Source organism: Balaenoptera musculus, chromosome X, assembly GCF_009873245.2.
Source record: "Balaenoptera musculus isolate JJ_BM4_2016_0621 chromosome X, mBalMus1.pri.v3, whole genome shotgun sequence".
Taxonomy (NCBI): domain Eukaryota; kingdom Metazoa; phylum Chordata; class Mammalia; order Artiodactyla; family Balaenopteridae; genus Balaenoptera; species Balaenoptera musculus.
The window spans coordinates 112619597-112641926 of record NC_045806.1 but is presented as its reverse complement, the minus strand read 5'-3'; the positions used below and the strand labels follow the sequence as shown (position 1 = coordinate 112641926).

Genomic DNA, 22330 nt, shown 5'->3' with positions numbered 1-22330 from the left:
CTATATAATAGTTTGCATCTGCTAATCCCAAACTCCCAATCCATCCCTCCCCCTCCCTCCTTCCCCTTGGCAACCACAAGTCTGTTCTCTATGTCTGTGAGTCTGTTTTGTAGATAAGTTCCTTTGTGTCATATTTTAGGAATCTATTTTTTAAACTCTTAAAACTAATAAGTGAGTTCAGCAAGGTCACAGAATAAGCATAAAAAATCTATTGTATTTCTATATACTAACAATGAATACATGGGCACCAAAATCAAAAATACAATACCATTTATAATTGCTCAAAAAAAAGACTTAGATGTATATCTAACAAAATATGCATAAAACTTGTATGCTGAAAACTACAAAATGCTAATGAAAGAAATCAAAGAAGAGGGGAATTCCCTGGCAGTCCAGTGGTTAGGACTCCATGCTTTCACTGCCAAGGGCCCAGGTTTGATCCCTAGTCAGGGAACTAAGATCCCACAAGCTGCACAGCATGGCCAAAAAAAATTTTTTTTTTAAAAAAAAAGTCAAAGAAGATCTAAATAAATGGAAAGACATACCATGTTCCTGGTTATGAAGACACAACATAGTAAGGATGTCAATACTCTTTAAATTGTTATACAGGTTGATAGTTCCTAATCAAAGTCCCAGCAAGACTTTTGTAGAATTTTATCTAAACTTTATACACAAAGTCAAAGGAACTAGAATAGCTAAAACAGTTTTGAAAAATAATAAAGTGGGAGGAATCAGTTGGCCTTACTATGTATCTACACTAATCAAGACTGTGGGAAAAGAAAAAAAAAGAAAGAAAGAAAAAAATAAAAGGACTTCCCTGGTGGTCCAGTGGTTAAGACTCTGCGCTTCCAGTGCAGGGGGCACGGGTTTGATCCCTGGTCAGGGAAGTTCTGCATGCCACGCGGTGCGGCCAAAAAAGAAAAAAAAAAGACTGTGGTATTGGCAGAAGGATAGGCAGATAGACCAATAGAACTGAATAGACTCCAGAATACACTCACATAAATATACTCAACTGATTTTTTTAAAGTATAAATGCAATTCAATGAAGGAAAGATGGCCTTTTCAACAAATGGTGCCGGAGAAATTGGACATCCATAGGCAAAAAAAGAACCTTGTATTAGAATTCTTCAAAGAAACATAACCAATAGAGTGTGTGTGTGTAGAGAGACAGTGTGTATATAGAAAGAATGTGTGTGTATATATATATGTATATATATGTGTGTGTGTGTGTGTGTGTGTGTGTATGTATACATATATCCAATTTCTCCAGCACCATTTATTGAAAAGGCTATCCACCTTTCCTTCTTTGAATTCCATTTGTATTTTAAATATATACAGAGAGAAAGAGAGATGTTTATTTTAAGAAATTGGCTCACGTGATTGTGGATGCTGGCAAGTCCAAATCTACAAGTCAGGCCAGCAGGCTGGAGACCCAGGGAAGGGTTGATATTGCAACTCTAATCTGAAGGTAGTCTTCTAGAAAACTCCCTCTTCCTTGGAGGAGGTTAATCTTTCTCTTAAGGCCTTCAACTGATTGCATGAGGCCCACCTATATTATGGAGGGTAATCTGCCTTAAAGTCTACTGAATTAAATGTTAATCTTCTCTAAAAATAAAAAATACCTTCACAGCAACATTCAGCTGTGTTTCATCAAATATCTGGGCACCATGGCCTAGCCAAGTTGACACATAAAATTAATCATCACAAACCTCATCCAAAGTCTCATAACTTATACAAAAATTAAGTCAGAATGGATCATGGGGCTTCCCTGGTGGCGCAGTGGTTGAGAATCTGCCTGCCAATGCAAGGGACACGGGTTCGAGCCCTGGTCTGGGAAGATCCCACGTGCCTCAGAGCAACTGGGCCCGTGAGCCACAACTACTGAGCCTGAGCGTCTGGAGCCTGTGCTCCGCAACAAGAGAGGCCGCGATAGTGAGAGGCCCGTGCACCGCGATGAAGAGTGGCCCCCACTCGCCGCAACTGGAGAAAGCCCTCACACAGAAACGAAGACCCAACACAGCCAAAAATAAACATAATAAATAAATAATAAATTAAAAAAAATTTTTTTAAAAATGGATCATGGACTTAAAACTATAAAAATTTTAAAAATAGGAGAAAATCTTCAGGACCTAGGACTAGGGAAAAAGTTCTTAGGCTTGACACCAAAAGCACAATACAGAAAAGGAAAAATCGATAAATTGAACCTGATCAAAATGTTAAACTTTTGCTCTATGCAAGGCGCTGTTAAGAGGATGAAAAGACAACCTACAAAGTGGGAGAAAATATTTGCAAACCACACATCTGCCAAACGACTCACATCAAGGATATATGAAGAACTTTTTTAAAACAGTTAAGAAAACAGACAATCCAATCAGAAAATGGGTAAAGGACATAAAGGTACATTTCACCAAGGAGGAAATACAGATGGTAAATACACAAAAGGATGTTCACCATCATTAACCATTAGGGAAATGCAAACTTAGACCACAATGAGATGTTACTACACACCTATTAGAACAGTTGAAATAAAAAATAGTGACAATACCAAACGCTGGCGAGAATGTGGAAAAACCAGAACTCGCAGACATTGCGGGTGGGAATATGAAATGCTGCGGCCACTCTGGAAAACAGTTTGGCAGTTTCTTATAAAACTAAACATGCATTTACCATAGGACCCAGCAATCACTCCTGGGTATTTATCCCAGAGAAATGAAAACTAATGTCCCCTACAAAGTACATGAATGTACTTTGTACATGAATGTATTTTGTACATGAATGTTTATAGCAGCTTTACTTGCAATAGCCCCAAATCGAAAACAACCAAAACGTCCCTCTATAGGTGAATAGTGAAACAAACTGTGGGTGTGATGAAAAGGAAGGGACAACAGCTTGGATGGACCTCAAGGGTATTATCCTGAGTGGCAAAAATTGTTTGCACCAAGATCTCCACCCCTCGCTCCCCAGTCCCCCTACCCCACCACCCCTAATTGCAAACATTCTAGGTTCAGTTCCCTAGGATTCGAAAGACAAATTGACAAAAAGCACCACAGGTGATTTCAATTTTGTGGCAGTGTATGAGGAGTGGCAGTCTCTAAAGCAATGTTTCTTAAATATTATCATTACTATCCCACATCTACAAGACACACACACTTGAGCACACACACACATATCCCAGATGTCGGGCTTTTCATGCTATGGGATTCCGGCCTCTATTGACTCATTTTCAAAGATGAAAGATAGAGACCCACCTGAGCTGTACTCAGATGAGGGGAGAAGGTGATGGCTGGTGGCAGCGTAGGGGAAAGAGTAGCAGGGAAGAGAGGAAGATAAACCTGATAAGAGTTGCAGGGAGAGGCTTGTGCTGACCTGTGCTGCAGTTCTGTAGCTTTGGTCTTGGCCATTCTGTTGACATGTGCTCACTATCTCCCCATCTGCAGCCCCAGTTCAGAGTCTGAGAACTGGTGTGGAAATGGACCTTCTTCAGGGAGGCCTTAAGCCAGACCCCAAGACTAGGTTAGATCCTTGTGTTATACACTCTCACAGCACTTGAATCTGACCTTGGTATCATTTTTATCACAATTTTAGCTACACGTTTTTGAGATTAACTATTGAATGTTAAATAATGATGCATGAGTTTATTTATTTAACATGTCTCCCACTTGGGACTGTAAACTCTATGAAGGTAGGAACCCTGTCTTAGTTCACTTTCGTATATTGCCAAGCATCTAACACACTGTTGGTCCAGAGAAGGTGCTCGGTAGATATTTGTTGGATGAATGGAAGGGGGAAGGTAGCAAGATCCTGACTGAATTAAACATAGTTACTGAAAATCATATTGAGGAAAATAAATTTTGATTTATATTTATTTTCTCTATTATGAAAATAGGAAAAACATTACTTATCCCACTTATCACATTGGATAAGACTGAATGGATATGGAGATACTCTGGGATAAAGAGCACTTGTTCAAGTCCATGGGCTAATGGTAATAAAGCACTGGCTTCCTACCCATTGAGTTTGGGGGGCCCATTGTACATTCTTTTCATGGAATCCAGGCCCTGTGTGTGCTATGTATGAAAATGTGTCCATCTCTAGGGGGTTTCTTTCCACCCACCAAGGATCCCTCCAAATCACCCAGTAGAGCCCAGGGGTTGATGGAACCATGTGCTAGGTTAGAGTGCCTGCCCAGGCTAAATAAGGACAGGCAGGGATCAAAAATTATGGTTTCTATTACCTTTATTTATTTCCCCCACAGGAATAACTGAGTTCAGTTGAGCGAGCACAAAAGATTTGAGAAAAGAGTCTCCTTTAGACTCTGACCTTAGAGCCCAAATACTGTTTCCCATGCTTCTCCATGTTTTCCATTCCCTGTCACTCACATGGGACCCCCCTCCCCACCAGTCAGCAAGGAAGCCAGATTTTTCCAGTGGGAGGAATTGGAAGGGGGTGCAGATGTTCCATGTCAGTACATTTCAGGGACAAGTCCAACCTGTTTAGCCTTTAACACATAAGCTTGCCTTTTCTTCTCAATATACCATGACCCAGCCCCAGGCCACCCAGGCTCCCCCCAACCCCCAGCCCCTTAGGGGAAACAAGGTCCCTGCTGGCTGAGTTCCACATGCAATTCCCAAGTTACAATGAATACTGCGCTCCTCATGGCCACTTGACACCAGAGCGGTTGCTCAACCCTCCCTCGTTCCCACGCCTGCAGGGCTGGAATTATCTTGGTTCCCTGGGCCCCCGAGTAAGTCAACTTTTTCCCAAGGTGCCCTTCTGCTTTCTACTGGTCTTCATTGAATTCATCCCGAGTTTCTCCTCCCTTTCTCCAACCTGAGCTTTCTGCGTCCTGAGTATTCTCCCCTTGCCCATCATACTCTAGTCAGACCATTTTCTCACAATGGCCTCCCCCAACACCTGGCCCAGGCCCATGTCCACTCCGCTCTTGTTTGGTTTCAGGAGTGGTCCTTTACCCACCAGCAACTGGCAATCACCAAACACCCACAGGCTCCTGAGATCACCTCGGTCTTCACTGCAAAGAGGGTCTAATTCCAGTACACACAGAACGGGGGAGATAGTTATAGAAAAAAACAGGCAAGATACAAATATTACCGAGTTTTCCAATGAGAGTCGTCTTCAGCAAAACAGCTCAAACTGGGAATGGCTAATCCAATCATAATCCATGAAAATCTGCTCAAGTGCATTTTACAACACTTTCCTAGGAGCATACTTTTTGTATATGAACCTTATTCAAAGTTCTCTGAGGATACAAGTACCAGAACCTCATACATTGGGCTTTTTTCTAGGCTTGGCCCCATTTTTTAAGCAGGGGAAAACGGTACCAGTTCATAAAACCAAGAAATGTGTTGGCAGTTGATTTACTCTGCATGAAACTTGCTTCTTTTTCTAGCCTGGAGGTTAAGAAGGGGAAAGGGAAGGACAACCACATTGATGCTAATGTCTGTCCCCTTCCCCACCCCGCCTGCCACCTCGAAACCTAGCTGGTCTCCTAAATAAGCTGGCGTGCCAGGCAGAGGCCATCGTAAGTAGCACATGAATGAAGTGAGAGAGAAAGGAAACTTGGGAAGGCTCAGAAAGCCCTAAGTGTGGTGCCGGGCATATCGGTAGCGCTGAGTAAATGTTAGGGGTGCTGAGGAGGAGAGAGAAACGGAGACAGAGCCAGTGGTCAGATGACCTTGGATTCTACTGGAAAGAAGGGGCCTGGCAGCTGGTGTCTCTCTCCTTGCCCTGCCACTCTGCCTTTCCAGCCCAACTCAAAGCTTGCTTCGTGGCCCCTCAGGTTGAACAGCTGAGACTTTGTTCCCAAACTCAGGTCTGCCGTCCTGCACACCTGGGTGGAACGTCGCTCTCGCCTTCCTGCAGTTACCGAATCGCTTTAAGGGAAACGCTGTACATTTTTTCAAAGGGAGCCTGCGCTTATATTTGCTTACGGTGAATTTTAAAATTTAGAAGATAATGAGTTGTTTACCAAATAAATACGTCTGTTCGCATCCATTTGTCATCCCCTCCCTGGCAGATGCCTCCCCGCCTCCTGTGGGCTCCAGAAGCAGGGCGGGCAGTGGGGTATGAAAATGTGAGTCGTTGGTCTTCTTGGACCCAAAAATTATTTACAGAGTGCAGGATTTACAGTCAGGAAGGATTTTTTTTTTTTACAGAAATGGGCAAATCCTAGATACTCTCTATGTATACAAACCTCCTTTCCAACAGTTATGAAAGGACATTTTAAACTTTAAATGAGAGCCCTGTTGACGGTACATTCTCAACACTAAGTTCCATCCAAACATCGCGTTGAGGGGAAAGAGGTCAGATAAGAATTGCCACCTTTGGGTCCTGAAATCTCCCCAATAACGCTGCGACTCCGGAAGTAGGCAAGGGTCCTTGTTACGGCCCTGGCTCACTTCCCCACTGCCGTGCATCTCATGTCAAAGCATAAGCCAGTAACATACACCAAGGGATAGAATTTGACCCAGAGTCAGGTCAACTTGAACAGTTCTGCACAGAAGTCCAACTTGAAATCTACCCTCCGTGGAAGCAGTCCCCCCCTGCAGCTGCTCTCTCCCAGCTGCCCGGCCAGCTGCCATCAGGCCAAAATTACCTCCACCTCGGGGTCCCCTCCACACACTTCCTGGGGCTCATATGCTGCCCCATTCTCTGGAATTGCCCACATTGGAAGTCAGTTCTGGTTTTCACCAATACTTTTTTTTTTTTTTTAACGATAAAAGGGCAACTTAGTGATACCCCTCACCCTCAGCATGTTTGGAATGAGATAATACAAAAGCTTGCTGAGTCAGGCCCCAAGAACCAAACTGAGCCAGAGATGATGTGAATGTGGAACCAATCAAAAGTTTCATGGGTTAGAAAGGCCTGGCTTAATGGTTCTCTTTAAAACATTTTTTTAATTTTCAATCACATCATGTAGGGTAGAATCTTCACACTCTTTTTCCAGTTGGTGGCGGGGTTTTTTTTGTTTTTTGTTTTTTGTTTTGTTTGAGATGTTGGGCCTGTTTTTATGGGTCATTGGCAGAATGTGTGGGCGATAGGAGACTGGGTGTGACATTGAGGTTGGGACTCACAGGGAGCAAGAGGTCAAGAATCAAGGATTCAGGATCTGAACCACTGTTGCTTCTGTGGTGAGAGGTTGTCACCCAGGCAATTAAGTGTATATTAATTTTCCAGCAATGTAGTTTGAAAATCAGCACATCAAATAAAATATTTCACACCCAGGAAAAGCCAAATGCACATTCCTGCATGTGTGTCCCTAAGTGGTATTTTTATGGAGGGAAACCTTATTTGAAACACATGTCAGAACAGAAGTTGAGCTTATGAAAGGCACTGAGAAACCATGGCACAGGAGGTTTTAAGGCGTTGCCTGTAAAAAGCATAATCCTCCGCCTCAGTGCCTTCCACGGTTCGGCACTCATGTTCCGCGCTCGCGTTGATCCACCTGTGTGTACAGGTGTCCTCACTCATTTGCACATCGCTCACGGCAAAACCTGGTAGTCATATTGCTTGCATGTGTGAAATGAGAATCGGAAGTGGCTAGGGGATCTGTCATCTGGCCCCCCACCTGCTCAGCCTCAGGACAAGAAGGGAATCTCAAAATGATGGATGGGATTCTATCTGGACATCCCTGGAGGAGCTTCCTGAGACCAGCATTGGAATGAAGCTGTTTTCTGCCCACAGCTGAGAGATTCAGGTGCTCTGAACCCAAAGTGGGGAGCCCCGATCCACCCCCAAGCTTCTGTCTGGGTGTCTTGGAGGGGGCGTGACAGGTGTTGCACATAACGTGTGCACCAAGAAGGAGAGGATTGGGGCTGGCCATGGTCTCCGGCCTGGGGAGGCCCCGTGATAGAGAACTGTTGCGGGTGCATCGTCAGAAAAAGCTTGCCACGACTCTCATTTCTGTCTCTGCCTTCCCGGATGCCTGCCCGCCGCCTCTCTTTTTTCATTCATTTGTACATACATTCCTCCAGTATTTACCGAACACCTATTTCAGGCATAAGCCTGTGCTAGCCAGGGCAGGAGTATACAGAAGACGCTTGTTTTCTCCTCTCCCTCTCAATGGGTCTTCTCTCCTTCTCTCTCTCCCCATAATTCAGTGGTAACAGGGTGGATGGAGGAATATCCAAAATTCATCCCTGTAGGAGACATCCGCGCCAGGAATTTCCGGCAACCCCCCGGGGAGAGTGGCAGATTGATGGGAGTCTAGTTGGGACTCACAAGGGGGTGGAGGGAGGTGGGGATGGAGGGAGGTGGGAGGGGAAAGGAGCCCGCAGCCAGGCTGTCTGCCCAAGCCTAGCCTATAGGTCCCATTTATCGGGCACTTGCTCTGTGCCGTGCCCTGGATGTGCCATTTCTCATACCTCATTCAACCCTCCAACCCAAGAGGTAGTTACTATACCTGGCCCTGTTTTTTTTTTATGAGGAAACTGAGGCCAGGAGGGGGAAGTGACTTGCCCAGAGTCACCCAGCTAGGAAGCGACAGAGCCCCAGTTCAAGCTTAGGTCTATCTCCAATGCCCAGGCATTTAAAAAACTCAGAATGTGGTTTAGACATCAGTATGAACATAGATTAGGAGCTTCTAAAAGGTGCTATGAGCCCTGTTTAATTGAGTTTCTGCACAGTTTGAGTTGCTGTATTCAAGAATCATGATTTTAGGGAATTCCCTGGCAGTCCAGTGGTTAAGACTCAAGGCTTTCACTGCTGTGGATGCCGGTTCGATCCCTGCTCAGGGAACTAAGATCCCTGCACGGTGCGGCCAAAAAAAAAAAAAGAATAATGATTTTAATAATAGCTACCATTTACTGAGCACTTACATGTCAGGAACTATACTAAACAGTTTTACATTCATGGTCTCATTTAATCCTCACAACCCTACGAAGTATTATTATTGTTGTTGTTGTTACTTTCCTTATTTTATAAATGAGGAAAGCAATGCTTAGAAAGTGACATGCCCAGGGTTACGCAGCACGTAAAAACAGAGTACAGTTTTATTCCAGGTCTCTCTGACACATCAAAGCCACTCAGCCACTAGACTATCCTGCCTTAAGCCCTCCATGGTCTTATTTTGAAGAGTCTTTCCTCAGACTTTCTTCTCACCCTTTTTCTGTCCATATAAGTGTCTCCATATAAACCTCACCCATTTCTGTCCTGTAAGATGAGCTAAGTCACTGTCTCCTCCGTAATCTCCTCCCCAAGACCACTTATTATCCCCAATATCCAATTAGCCTAGAAATCCCAAGGACGTGTCCATATCGGGGGAGTCATAACCAGAAGATTACTGGCACCAAATTTTTAGTCACCTTTATAGGCTTGTGGAATCTTAAGAAGACAAAGTAAAACCATAAATTCTTGTATTTAGAAATAACAAATGCTACTTAAAACTTGATTTTTTGAAAAAAAACTGCCTCCCAGGTTGACAATCTCCCACCAGCAAGATCTCTCAAAGGAAGGGAAAAATCCTCCTTCCTGAAAATCAGTTTATTTTATAAACAATGATAAGGTGGCCCTTTTGAAAGTGTTGCTTAGTTAGAGACTCAGAATTTAAACATACATTCCTAGTGAGGGATGTGTCCCAAATGACCATATCCCTTGAGAAGGACAATCCTTCATATTTCTTTAATCAGCTCCTTCCCCCTCGTTCTGTAGCACAAACGCCAGGGCAGCTGCCATTTTGGGCCGAGAGTTTCTCTTTCCATTTTCCAAGGAAGCAAAGAACAAGGATTGTCTCCCTTATCTCCCAGTCCCCTGTACGAGGTCATGCCCTTTGAGGACTTATTCTATTTCAGCCTCTACCTCTAGGCAGTCAGAAAAAATGACTCTGAGCCCCCCGGAGAATGAGCACCTGCTTCAGTGACTGTCCCAATGTGAACACGCTAATCCCCGGGTTTAGGAGAGGTTCGCCTTCCACACAAAATGGTCAGGCCCTTCTGATGGGTCAGCCCTGCTGGATTTCATAACCCAGTCTTGATTTCTAACAGGTGAGGGCCACAGTTGTTCAACTCTTATTATGAGCCAGTGCATGGCTCAAACACTATAAGATTCTTCATGAGGGGTCTGAGGGCATGCCAGATGGTATTATTGGGGGAAACCAGCTCAGTTCCTTTCTCCAGCGTCCCGAGCTAGTGGCTTTGACCAGGGACCAAGGGCACCCCAGCCCCGCTGATTTCTTTATACTCACCACGTGGACTTCTTTTAAAGTGAGTACTGAAATGTTTGTGAAAACCCAACTTTGTCAGGGCACCGGGGCGGCCCAGCAATAGTTGTTTAGAACATGGAACTAATGTGAAGTCCTTTTCGGATGTCTGCTCCCTCCCCCCTCCCATCCAAGCCCTGCGTGGAGCTTCACAAACATCCAGGCCTGGTAAAAGAAGCCCAGCATTCCTTTTAAAGACATGATGAAATCAGAAAGAGACACAATCTCTGTCCTTGGGGTGGAATTAGGAACATGTGATTCTCCACTTCTGTAACAAATGTAACAGTTTGAGAATATGTGGTCCCTTTTGAGGTTGCCATATTTGGTGGCTTTGTACAGAAACCATACACACTTCCCTTGTCAAAACAGATGGGGAAGGCCTGAGTACACAGCATGTCCTGAGGTGCACTATGCTCTGGGTCAGCCTGCAGCTCATGGAATAAACGTATTCCATCGAAATCAGGAATGACTGCTTGCTCTTAAGAAGTCTAAGATACAAGGAGTGATGAGTGATCTAGAATTATCTTCTCTGAGTGCATCTGAATTTCTGTCTCTCACTTACTGCCTTTTTTTCTCCATTCTTCCTGCTTAAAAAGCTATTAATTTCCTTACCTTCCCATCGTCCTAGACTCTGATCCCCATAAACAATCTGTGCCTCTTTTTTTAATGTCCTCTTTGTTAAACACCTTCCCTGTGTTACTTTCCTAGCGTTGGCAGATACTAGAAAGAAAACTATGGAAGCTCCATGAGCACGGCAGATGCTTCCAATCCTATCTTTGCCGCTTACTAGCTTTGTGTCTTCAGTGAGTTTCCTAACCTATCTGATACTCAGTTTCTTCTTCTGTAAAACGTGGCTATTACTACGAGTACCTCCCACACAGGGTCGCTGTGAGGATTCAGTGAGATGCTGCAAGTAAAGCCGCTTAGCCCAACGTCTCAATAAATGTTTGTTTCCTTCCTTCCTTCTTAAGAGGAATTTCAGTTTCTACACCAGGCAGCTGCCTCTGATGGGCAGCCTTGTCTAATGGGTGGAGTCGGTTTCTGTCTTGGTTCCCATAACTTAGGAGTAGAAAGAAAACTTTAAAAAGTGACAGGAGAAGCACAAATGACACGCTCAGCTGCTGTCTAACTGGGTCTGCCCTCTCCAGCCCGTGAATACTCCGTCCTTCCTCTTGTCTTTTTCAAATCTTGGGCTATTCTGGAAGGTTCCGTCCCTGCCCCTCACTGCCATTTGCCACCTTAGAGCTACTCTCGGCTTTTTGCAGCTGTGGGAAGCTGCTCCCAGAGCCCCTCTGTACTTTTGGTTTGCTCAGCTCCCTTGGCTGAGTTTGAGAGTCAATTCTGCCCCCTCTAGTCCATAGGTCAAACCACTTCAGGGCTTTCCCTTCCTTTCCACAATGATTTGCTCACCATAATATCTTACAATTTTGTATCTGGTGTAAAGGGGGAAGAGAAGCCAGGCAGACTGCTGGGAAGGCCTGAGGCCCAAAGTCTCTCCACCCTTCTGGGCCCCCATTTCCACAGCTTTAACATGTGATGTCTGTCTTTGAGGACCTTACAGGATTGCTGAAAGGATCAAGGGAGATAACAGGAGAGAACACACTCTATGGGAGGGGTGTCTCTATACAAAGAATAGATATCCAAATTAAAGAAAAAATTTGAGATTTATTGCCATACGTGACTCATATATGTTGAAACAAACTTTCAAAAATCCTGGGATTCTGCAATTGCTTAGAACGTGGCAAAGAAGCATAAACAGAGAAGAAAAGTTGTTCCTACCAGCCCTTTCTAGGTTAAATAGAGAATATTTACACTTTTGAGCACTTGCCCTATAGCTGTGGTGCTAGTTCCCAGGAGCAGAGCCCCAGCCTTTGCATTCAGTGCAGGAGGTTTGTAAAGAGGATCCCTAGTGCGGGGCTTTCAGAGATCATGCTGCTTGGAAAGGCCGTGTCAGCCCCCAATCACTTACAGCTGGACGGTAAGCCCCATTCTGAGTATTTATGTCTATATTGTGATTCACCCCCCCTTCTCCCCTGGCACCTTGCCCTTGTCATTGCCATGAATATCAGTAAGCGCCAATCACAACAAAAACCTGGCTTAGGGCTCAGGTCCCTGTGAGGCAGTATTGTGTTGTCTCGTATATGTCAGGAAGACCTATATACATAGCTGCATGGGGTGTGTGTGTGCGTGTGTGTGTGTGTGTGTGTGTGTGTTCTCTCCTGCCTGTGTTCATAATATATGCGCTCATTATGACCACATTATGATACACAATTATGACCACATTATGAATTGTGATAATATATTATGAACACATGCATGGGAACACACACACAGCATTCACTGATAATCAGAGCCTTCAAGACTCTCTAATGTAGCCTCCCACATAGGACAGGAATTCCCTCTCCAGCCATCCTGACAAGTGACCACCCAGACGCTACCGGAAGGCCTGCAGAGAACCCAAGACGCTTAGTTCTACACCGGACTTCTCCGTTCATTTTTGGACAACTTTTAAAGTTAGGAAAATCTTCCAAATGTTACGTTATAATCTCCCTCCCTAACTCCATTCTCCTGCAGGCGTCCAGTACCAGCACCAGCACCCCTTTAGACAGGCTTCTTTCTTTCTAACTTCCTGTCTCCATTCCTGGTTAGTCATCATCTTCCTAATCCCAAATGGATTTAATGTTGTAGCAAGACAGTCAGAACATTCATCGTTTCAAGCTCTTATCTCGGGAAGGAGGCATGTGTGTCTGTTCAAGTTGTTGGAAAAACATATTTATTAGTTTCCTAGGGCTGCTGTACAAAGGACCACAAACTGGGTGGTTATTCTGAGAATAACAGAAATGTATTCTCTCACAGTTCTGGAAGCTAGAAGTCCAAGATCAAAGTGTCAGCAGAGACATGCTCTCTCCCTGACGGCTCTAGGAGAGGATCCTTCTTTGCCTCTTCTAGTTTCTGGTGTTTGCTGAAAATCCTTAGCGTTCTTTGGCTTGTAAATGCATCACTCCAGTCACATGGTTGTCTTCTCCCTGTGACTTCACATTGTCTTCCCTCTGTGTCCAAATTTCTCCTTTTAGTAAGGGCATCAGTCATATTGGATTAGAGGCTCGACCCTTGAATACAATTTCAGAAAAGAGTCCTTTATTCTTTGTTAAGGGGAAGATAGATTGCCAGGGAGGAGAGGCCCTCCTCTTTTTGTTGTTAATATATATTTTAATAGTATTATATATCACATATGTATATATTATCAGATATAATAATAGGTCAGCCTTTTATATTTATTTTTAACATTATTTATATGCTATATACTTACTTTTAAACATATATACATTATAATAGGCAGATGATGAACTCATGTTCAACCTATTATGTATCTATTTTAACAAAATACTAATTGCATGGAGAAGGTACCAAGCCAATGCTCTGCCCCAAGTATTTTGATATTGCTAAGATAAGGACCTATCACACCCAAAGTCAAACTTTTGTTATATAAAAGGTACAGATGGCAGAAATGGAGAGTGATATCTGCCAGTGAAATACAATAGCATACGTGGAGATGGGGTCAACTTAGAAGCACTTTGGGGAGCACTCAGGCTGGGGGATGCTGAAACAAAACCTGAAGTTGGCCTGGATCTCTCTCAGTCTGGAGTTGGCAGAGTGGATTGGGCAAGCCTGGCCCAGGGTGAGCCAAGGGTCAATTTGCACTGGGGGAGACTTAACCCATCTTGCCTCCGATTTCCCAGGAACCTCTGGCGTTTTCTGATCTGTGCCTCTGTGCTTGGAACTGGTAGTGGACGTGTAGATGTGCTCTGAGGAGGAACAGACATCCAGCCCGCGATCTGGTTCCTCCTTGTAGCTAAGGGAATCCAGGGCGACTTCAGGGGGCTGTATCCATTTGCCTCACTCAAGCCAGTGATTCCAGCAAGCCCCTTCTAGGCACCCATGACTCTTCAGTACCTTGTGGACCTGAGACTTCCGGTTCTCATGATGCTGTGTCTCTCAGTTGCCTGGACTTGGGCTGCGTGGGCTTAAGAATTTCTTCTCTCCTCCCATGTAAAGCCAGACCAGAGGAGAGTGGCACCTTGTCTGCTGTCTAGAGGTTGACTTCGTTCAGTTACCTGAGACCATCAGAGTTGGGGTAGCCTGTGAATCTACCGCTAAATCCAGGTGTGCTGACACTGGTTGTGCTTGGTTGCTTGATAGAAGGAAGGAGGATAGTGACCAGGGTTGGGGAGTTAGCGCAAGGAGGGCTGGCTCCATTTGGGGTGACTGGCTAGGAGCTAATTGAAAGGGCAGTGGGTACCATTGGGCTGGGCCAACATACAGCCCTTGGCATCAGTGAGGTCAGTAGGCAGGCAGGTGGGTAAGTGGGCAGGACTCTTGACAGGGGCCCTACACTTTCTACCAAGAAAATTTTCACTGCTACCGCAGGCCTTCAACTGGGAGTTTGGGGAAGGAGTGGAGGAGAGATTTAGCCAGTAACTAGACTCAGGCCCTTAGGGACTGGACAAGAACAGTGGAAGGTGGCAATTTCTAGTGGTTCCTTCATCCTTTTATTCAATAAATATTTACTGAGTACTTACCATGTACCAGACACTATGGTAGATCAAGACTCAGCTCCCTGAGGAATTTACAGTCCAAGGATTAAGGGATGGGGAAAAATAGTAAGGATCAGGGCAACAGCAGGAAATAGATTTGGACTTTCCTTTCTTCTTAGTGTGTGTGTCTATCTACTCGTCCATCTGTCCATCTGTGTGTGTGTGTGTGTGTGTGAGAGAGAGAGAGAGAGAGAGAGAACGATTTGCTCTTCCCACAATGTCCTGGCCTCAGAACAATGCCTCTTTACCTATTGCAATATGCAGGCAAGCCTCCCAAATTGTAAGTTCCCTAACAACGACCAACAGCCTTCCTATCAAAGGAACCTTTTCTAAACCTTTTCTCCCCCTCAGGAGCCAAGATATGGTGAATGGCCTCACTCAGGGTGTACACCCACGCACCAAGTGGCCACATTCTGGGTGGGGCATACACAAGGTAGCTTTGGGCTTGGGAGAGCCACAGATTGGTCAAGTCAGGTAAAAATCAGCCAAACAGGCTGTAAAGTCAACTGTGGCTTGATTTGGACTTAAGCCATCCTTCAGCTGGGGCTGTATACATGCACCTCACTTTAAGAAAACCTGTACCCCCAAATCCCAATTTTGAAAGGGAGAGAAGAATATGCCTGACCATTTTCGAAAGCCGTCTTGAGCCCTCATTTATTGACACAGGTGTGTCAAAGAGGTGGTGAAGCCCTTGAAGGAGTGTCTGATTCAGTCCTCTGCCTTCTGATGGTAACACCCGGAAAGCATCTCGGGCGAAGGGGCCTTTCTCTGGTTTGGGCAGCCCTCTGGAGACGACTAATGGGTTAAAAAGGCGGCTGCGCTGCTGCAGATTTGCGAGCTCTGCACAGACACAAACTTACCTTGTCTTTTAAAATGAGGAGGGACTCTGGGGCTTTGTGGCAAAGGGTGTCGTTTTCTGAAAAATCAAACTCAAATAAATTATTAAATTAAAACATAAACTGGATTAGGGGCACACATTGGGGATTTTCCTTACATTTTATGGAAATTATGAAATACATCCCTTCGTTCAACTTTAAAAATTAAACTAATTCAGCTTCTCTGCACGAAAGGGAAGGAGTTCCCATGACCTGATATTTGCCATTTCCACTAAAGTACAGCTTTCTGTATTTATTTGGAAATACTTATGTTCAGTCAGGGTATGGTTTACCCTTGTTGCGTAGCCTGATTATGGTTTGATTTCACATCAGACTCTTCACCTTTTAGTAACCAAATTAATGACCCAGCGAAAACTTCTCTCTCTTACAAGGAGCTTGGATTCTTATTTATTTCGCAACCTTTATTTGTGCAGGAGATGAACCATGACATTTAAACTATGCTTGATAGCTTAACAGATTATAAGAACAAAACCAGATGGCCCAAACAAAAATAATGCTTTGATTGCTTTCAAATTCAATGTCAAAAATTAAAAACAGCTTTCAAAAGGCCTTACCCTTTTTTTTTTTCCTGAAATGACTTTGGATCATATATATGTATATAGACTTTTTCCCCTCCCCCGCAAAACTAAAAGTATATAAACCAAAAATTTAATAGTGATTGTTCTGAGATTGAAGAATGTTTTCTTCTTTTTTCTTTTCTATATCTCCCAATTTTTCTACAGTTTCTTCCTACAATTTTTCTACTGAAAAGCAGGAAAAAAAAAACAGAAAAAAACACTTTTAATGATTGCTTTTTAGTTTAATTTGAATGAAATCTTTCCTAGGGTTGAGTCAAGGTGTTTTCCTCAGTTGAGAGAATGGACTTTGTTAAGCATTAGCAGTTCATAATTCTTCTTCCTCGCCAAACGATGAATAACGTGTGGTTACTTTAACACCGTGTTTCACTATGTTGGAAAACGAAACCGGGCCCAGATTTCTTTAGAATGAATGTAAATTCTACAAAAGCAGTAATTTAATTTTCTAACTCACTTTAATGTCCCTTCGACATCATTAGTATAATCACAATCCTCACTTTCTTTGAGAGCAGCGAACCAACTAATTCTTTAAAACTGGGCCTCGATTTTAAAAGGCTCCCAAACCTTGAGATAGTTGGCTGGGCAAAGTCAACATGTGACTATTTGAATTTCTAAACTAAAGGGTCCACAGAGTGTTAGGATTCTTTCTTCTGTTCTTATTTTGTAAAGGAATCTTTATTCCAACTCAGATTCATTTTTCTTCAAATCAGCTGCAAGAGAGTGAACAAACTTTGCTGCAAATCAATGCCCTGACAGTTATATTTCCCTGAGATAATTGCGTACTGCTTTGGAGTTTCCTTTTCCCCTCTGTTTCCTTTTGTTTTGACAACAAGATTCTGGGAAAACAATATACAAATGATAGCTATGCTGTCATGAGTATACTGAATTTTAAAAATAAATAACTGTCGACCCCAAAAGCTTCCAGGAGTCTATAGAGTGAATTCTTTTTCCAAACTGTTCTCAAACCAGATGTGGAAATGTTTAGCTAATCCCCTCCCCATTCCCCACGCAAAGAGTTCGTATGTGTCTCTAACGACATCAGAGGGGATGAGGAGGCAACAATCTGTCTGCTTTCAAGGAGATTTGTGTTACGCGTCTCAATTCACTCACCAACATCACAAAACTAATTTACTTCTCTCTTAAAAAGTATCTTTTTTTTTTCCTGAGATTAAAAATGCTCTGTGTTTAGACCAATATTCAATCTCTTTCTTGTAAGACATTAAGAAATAGAGTTCATATTCCCATAATGAAACATTTCATGTTTTTTTTTTTAAACGTAAAGGATGTATTAAGAATTAGGCTTATTAGGGAATTTTTTTTTTAAGGGGAAGGAGGAAAACTTTTTAAAAAACTAATGGAAAATGTATATGCATAAACCACATTTAGAAAAACAGAAAGCTACTGTACTCTGTAGCTGCAAGGAAAGCAAACGTTTTGCATCCAGGTGTCATTAGCAGCTCTGGTTTCGCCGGCTTCCCTATAGCTCAGTTCAGGACTGTAGGTACCAAGAGCTGAGCCCTGCTTGGCTATACAAAGGCATCGAAGTTATGAGCTTCGCAAGGATAATTTGCAATCAAACCAAAATGGGGCTATGGTAATGCAAACCCTGGGACCTGCTTTCTAACAGCCCAGCTGCCTCTGGGAAGCCCGACAGTAGTCCCAGGGTGAGCGCTCCCTTCTCTGCAGTTATTTCTTCCCCAGTCCTCAACTCCCTCAGCTCCCGGGATGCTGGGCTCAGCCCCAACTATGGCTAAAAATACCTCCAGTTTGGCGCAAACTGCACAGCCCTCTCTTCTGGCGCCCCCTTCCCATCTCTAGCCCCTCAGCCCTCTTTCTCAGAGCCAACCCTCTCCCTCCCCATCCAAGTCCAAGGTCCTATTCTGCCAACACATCACAGCTGGATGTTAGCAAAGCCAACTGATTTGATGAATTTACACTGTGTTGTGAATGACTTATAACCATCCCTCAACACACACCCACACACACACACCCACACACACCCTCTACCTTTCCCTGGGAATTGCCAGGCAGCAGGGAAGGGAGGCTGCCCAGTTCTGACGACCTGTGCTCAGCAAAAGGGAGCAACTCCCCAAGAGTGGCGTTGAGCTAGGAGTTAGCAAGCTCATTAGCAAGTGCATTCTGCTCTCCCCTGATCTCCCAGCTCCTCCCTCTCACCTTAGAGATGCAGTCTTAAACATGGGTCCCACTGACTTCATTTTTCAGTTTTATCTGAGCTCAAAGGTATGTTGTCACACACAATTATTGCTCCAATCTTGTGGCAATCTCTCCCTGACTACAAGAAAATCAGAGGAAACCGATTCTGTACTGTCTGAGTTTGGAGATTTGTGCTAAATAAACCCCCAAACTCAGTGATGTTACTAAAGCCCTTCCTTCAAGACTGATTCAGTGCAGTGTAATTCAAAAAGTGGCTTTGGGGGTGGGAGTGAGGTAGTCTAAAATGATTCGTTGGGTGACAACTGTAATGTTTCTCAGAGAATTTGGGCTTTTTATAATTCTCTTTGGATTAACCATGAGAAGGAGGAAGAGGGACAATAGGAAAGATGCCCGAGGGATACAGAGGAAGTAGATGGCTAACTCCCTGCACAGGAGCACACCCTTAAGCTTGGTGTCAGTTCTGGGGTTTGAACAACAAAATTGGAGTGGAAGGATTGTTTCCCTGACCTATTCCAGGAACTACCTAAAGGGGGGGTTTTTGTTCAGGGCAAATAGGTCCAGGCTGTGAGGTCATGTGAAGGAAGGAGGAAAGAGGGAGAGAGAGGGAGAGAAAGGCACTCCTAAAGCAAGCTCAGGGCAGGGTGGTCTTCCTGAGACCAAGGCAGTAGTGCAGCAGTGATGGAGTGATGATCTCAGCTTCCAGAAGGAACCTCAGCAAATATGCATCATTCCAGAGCAAGTGGCTTGTTTATTTAACTGTTGAGTCATTATCCAAGACCAGCTGGCATCCGAATTAACTCGGTTTTTGTTGTTGTTGTCGTCATCGTCATATTTTGTTTGTTTGGTTTTTTGGAGGGGTAAGAGGGCTGGGTTTTTCGGTTTGTTGCTGCTGCTGCTGTTTTTCTGTTATTTTTTTGTTTTTTTTTTTTTTTTTTTCGTGAAAAACAAAAAAGCAGTCCTAAGAGAGCCATTTCAGAACAAAGAGGCAAGGAAGGAGCCGGGTAGACCTCTTAGGCTTCTCTTTACACCTCACCATCCCCAAGAGAATGAAGAGTCAGTAAGGAGAGAGGGAGAGACAGGGGTACCAACCAGATCAAGGTCTGATGTGAAAACAAAGCACTTCATCCAGGCCACTGCACCTGGCTAGTGGGTTCCTCCGCCATGGTTTCCATGAAAGAATGCAGCAAATTCATCAGTATCAAAGGAAGAGAAAGAGCTACATTTTTGCAACTGAGGAAGAGGGGAGGAAAGAACTGTCTTGGGATGCTTTTTATTTAGCACAGTGCTGGGCACATAGTAGATGCTCAATAAATATTAGTCAAAGAATGAATTCATTTACGCAAGGATTACTTAATTCAGCAGGGAACAAGAGTAAAACCCTGCATAGACATTTCCTTTGAATTTTTAGGCACTTTTCTATTTGATTTATTTCATTTTCACTTTTAAAATGAAAACTGAGAACAATAGTTGATGATATCCCTGTTCCTTCTTCCTTTGTGCGTACCTCTTCTGAAACTGTTTTAGACGCTTGTTCTTAGCATGACTCTTTTCTTCTCATACTGCTCTGCCTGTCACTCTGCAATTTCGCTATTTTGCAAGGTCGTAATGGCTGTTGGTCATAATGGCTTATGATGCTACCGCTGGCATTTATGAAGCATTCATTTGATCATTTTAAGTGAGCCAGTTGGCAAAATTTCAATATTTGGATGTTGGGAATAAACCACAATTTCTTGTTAGGTTTTCATTTAATTAAATCTGTTGCTAACCAAAAAAAGAAGGCAATAGAGAAGAGTTCATTAGTATGGTCTATGGGAGGACACTGGGGCCTTCAGGAGGAAAGTGCTGTCAGCTTGAATTAAACTGTTATCTCCTGTCACCTTATTTAATGTTTGGCATGAAAACTGTTTTGTTTTCTTTTTGGCTGGGGTTGCACACAAAGGAATGCTACTCCTATCGGCGTAGACTCTCATTCTGTATGTGAGGGATTTGTGTTTTATACCAAAACAATATGGTAACGTCACTTAAAGAAGCGATTGTAGTCATCTAGAAACACATGAATTCCAACAATGACATCAAAATTCAGTTCTCTCTCACAGGGATCTTTTCCTTTGCTTTTTATTCTTTTTTTTTCTTCAGTTTTATTGAGGTATAATTGACAAGTAAAATTGGAAGGGATTTAAAGTATACAACGTGCTGATTTGACATACGTTTACATTGTGAAAAAATTTCCCCCATCAAGTTAATTAACACATCCCTCACTTCTCGTGTTTACCTTTTTTCTTTTTAGTGAGAACATTTAAGTTCTACTCTCTTAGCTTCTTTTTTTTTTTAAATGCTTTAGGAATGGTCTTTTGTTTTTAGAAAATGATCGTGTTTGAACTTTCAATAGGAAATAAGACGATTTTCCTTTTGTGTTTCTTTGTGCTCTAGAACTCCTCACCAGACAGCTTCCTGTTTCCTGAGAGTCATTACCTGATCCGCTACCGGGATGAAAGTTTTCAAGTTGATAGGAGGGCTAGTCTTCCTCACCTCTGTGTTTTCGGCCTGTTCCGGACAAAATCCGATGACTGTTCTGTGCTCCATAGACTGGTTCATAGTCACCGTACACCCCTTCATGTTGAACAATGACGTATATGTGCACTTTCATGAGTTGCACTTGGGACTGGGTTGCCCTGCCAACCATGTTCAGCCCCATGCCTACCAGTTCACCTACCGTGTGACGGAATGTGGCATCAGGGCCAAGGCTGTCTCTCAGGACATGGTTCTCTACAACACCGAGCTGCACTATGCTTCCAAGCATACGTCGTCTAAGTACGTGATCCCAGTGTCCTGCACTGCCCCGCAACGTTCCGCGTGGCCCACGATGCCCTGCGCCAGGAAAGCAGCCAGCGAGGGAGCCATCACAACCCGGGATGGTGAGACGTGCTACGAGGTGTTCACCTCGTCACAGTCCAGCCGAAGGCCCAGCTGTGACTGTCCGCCTTGTGTCTTCAACGAAGAAGGGCAGACCCGGGGCCCATATCACCAAGCAGAGGCTCAGGAGGCCCATCCCGTGCAGTTTTCTTCCTTTGTTAATACTTCTGAGAACTGGTCTCTTCGCCTGGATGATCAGATTGCGTCCATGTGATCCCTAGGTTTGGGGTCTCCAGTTGATGCTCTTTCTAAAATTGGTATATAATATTTACTAATATCAGACAAATAAGTGCTCTTGTGGCCCTCTTATGCGTGCTTTTGAGAAAGAGCAGCCCGTGGTAATTTCATGAACAAAGTTTTTTTCTATTTTTGTATCTTTTTTTCCCCCCCCCATTTTTGGCCATGCCACCCGGCATGTGGGATCTTAGTTCCCCGACCAGGGATCGAACCCGCGCCCCCTGCAGTGGAAGCTCGAAGTCTTAACCACTGGACTGCCAGGGAAGTCCTGTATCTTTATTAAGAGAAAAAATAAAATCCTGATGGCATAAAAATATCAGTTGGGCGTTTTTATTTCATAAACACACACATAGCTTTTACTATGGGCCAGACACTCTTCTAAGTGCTTTACAAACATTAGTGTCTGGTCCCTTCTTTAGGATGACTTCTCTCTCCTTTAAGGTCCCCCAGCTGAATCCCTCCATCTGTCTACCCATATCCCTGAGACTCTACACCACTCAACTTAGCACTTAGCCACATAACTTCTTAGTTTGATCCATCACTTTTCTGTATCACTTTTTGTCCACGGAAGGCAGAATTTGCACTAGTGATTTATAATCCACCAGTGGTTCTAGGAATCACTCAACTCACATCCCACCAACTAGATGGTAAGCTCCTGAGGCCAGGGGCTAGATCTTATACTTAGCCACAGACTGATAGCACTCTGAAAAGAGTTTTCTCCCCCGA

The 22330-nt window shown here is 43.8% G+C and overlaps 1 protein-coding gene across 1 annotated transcript in view; it reads left to right on the top strand.

Annotated features, from left to right (window-relative positions):
- Positions 1 to 21581, top strand: part of PLAC1 (placenta enriched 1) — a 31807-nt gene extending 10226 nt beyond the window's left edge. The window contains exon 2 of the mRNA XM_036840901.1: positions 20885 to 21581. Within this exon, the coding sequence (XP_036696796.1) occupies positions 20943 to 21581 (639 nt within the window). The 5' untranslated portion in view covers positions 20885 to 20942. The remainder of the gene's footprint in view (positions 1 to 20884) is intronic.
- Positions 21582 to 22330: the final 749 nt, after the last annotated feature.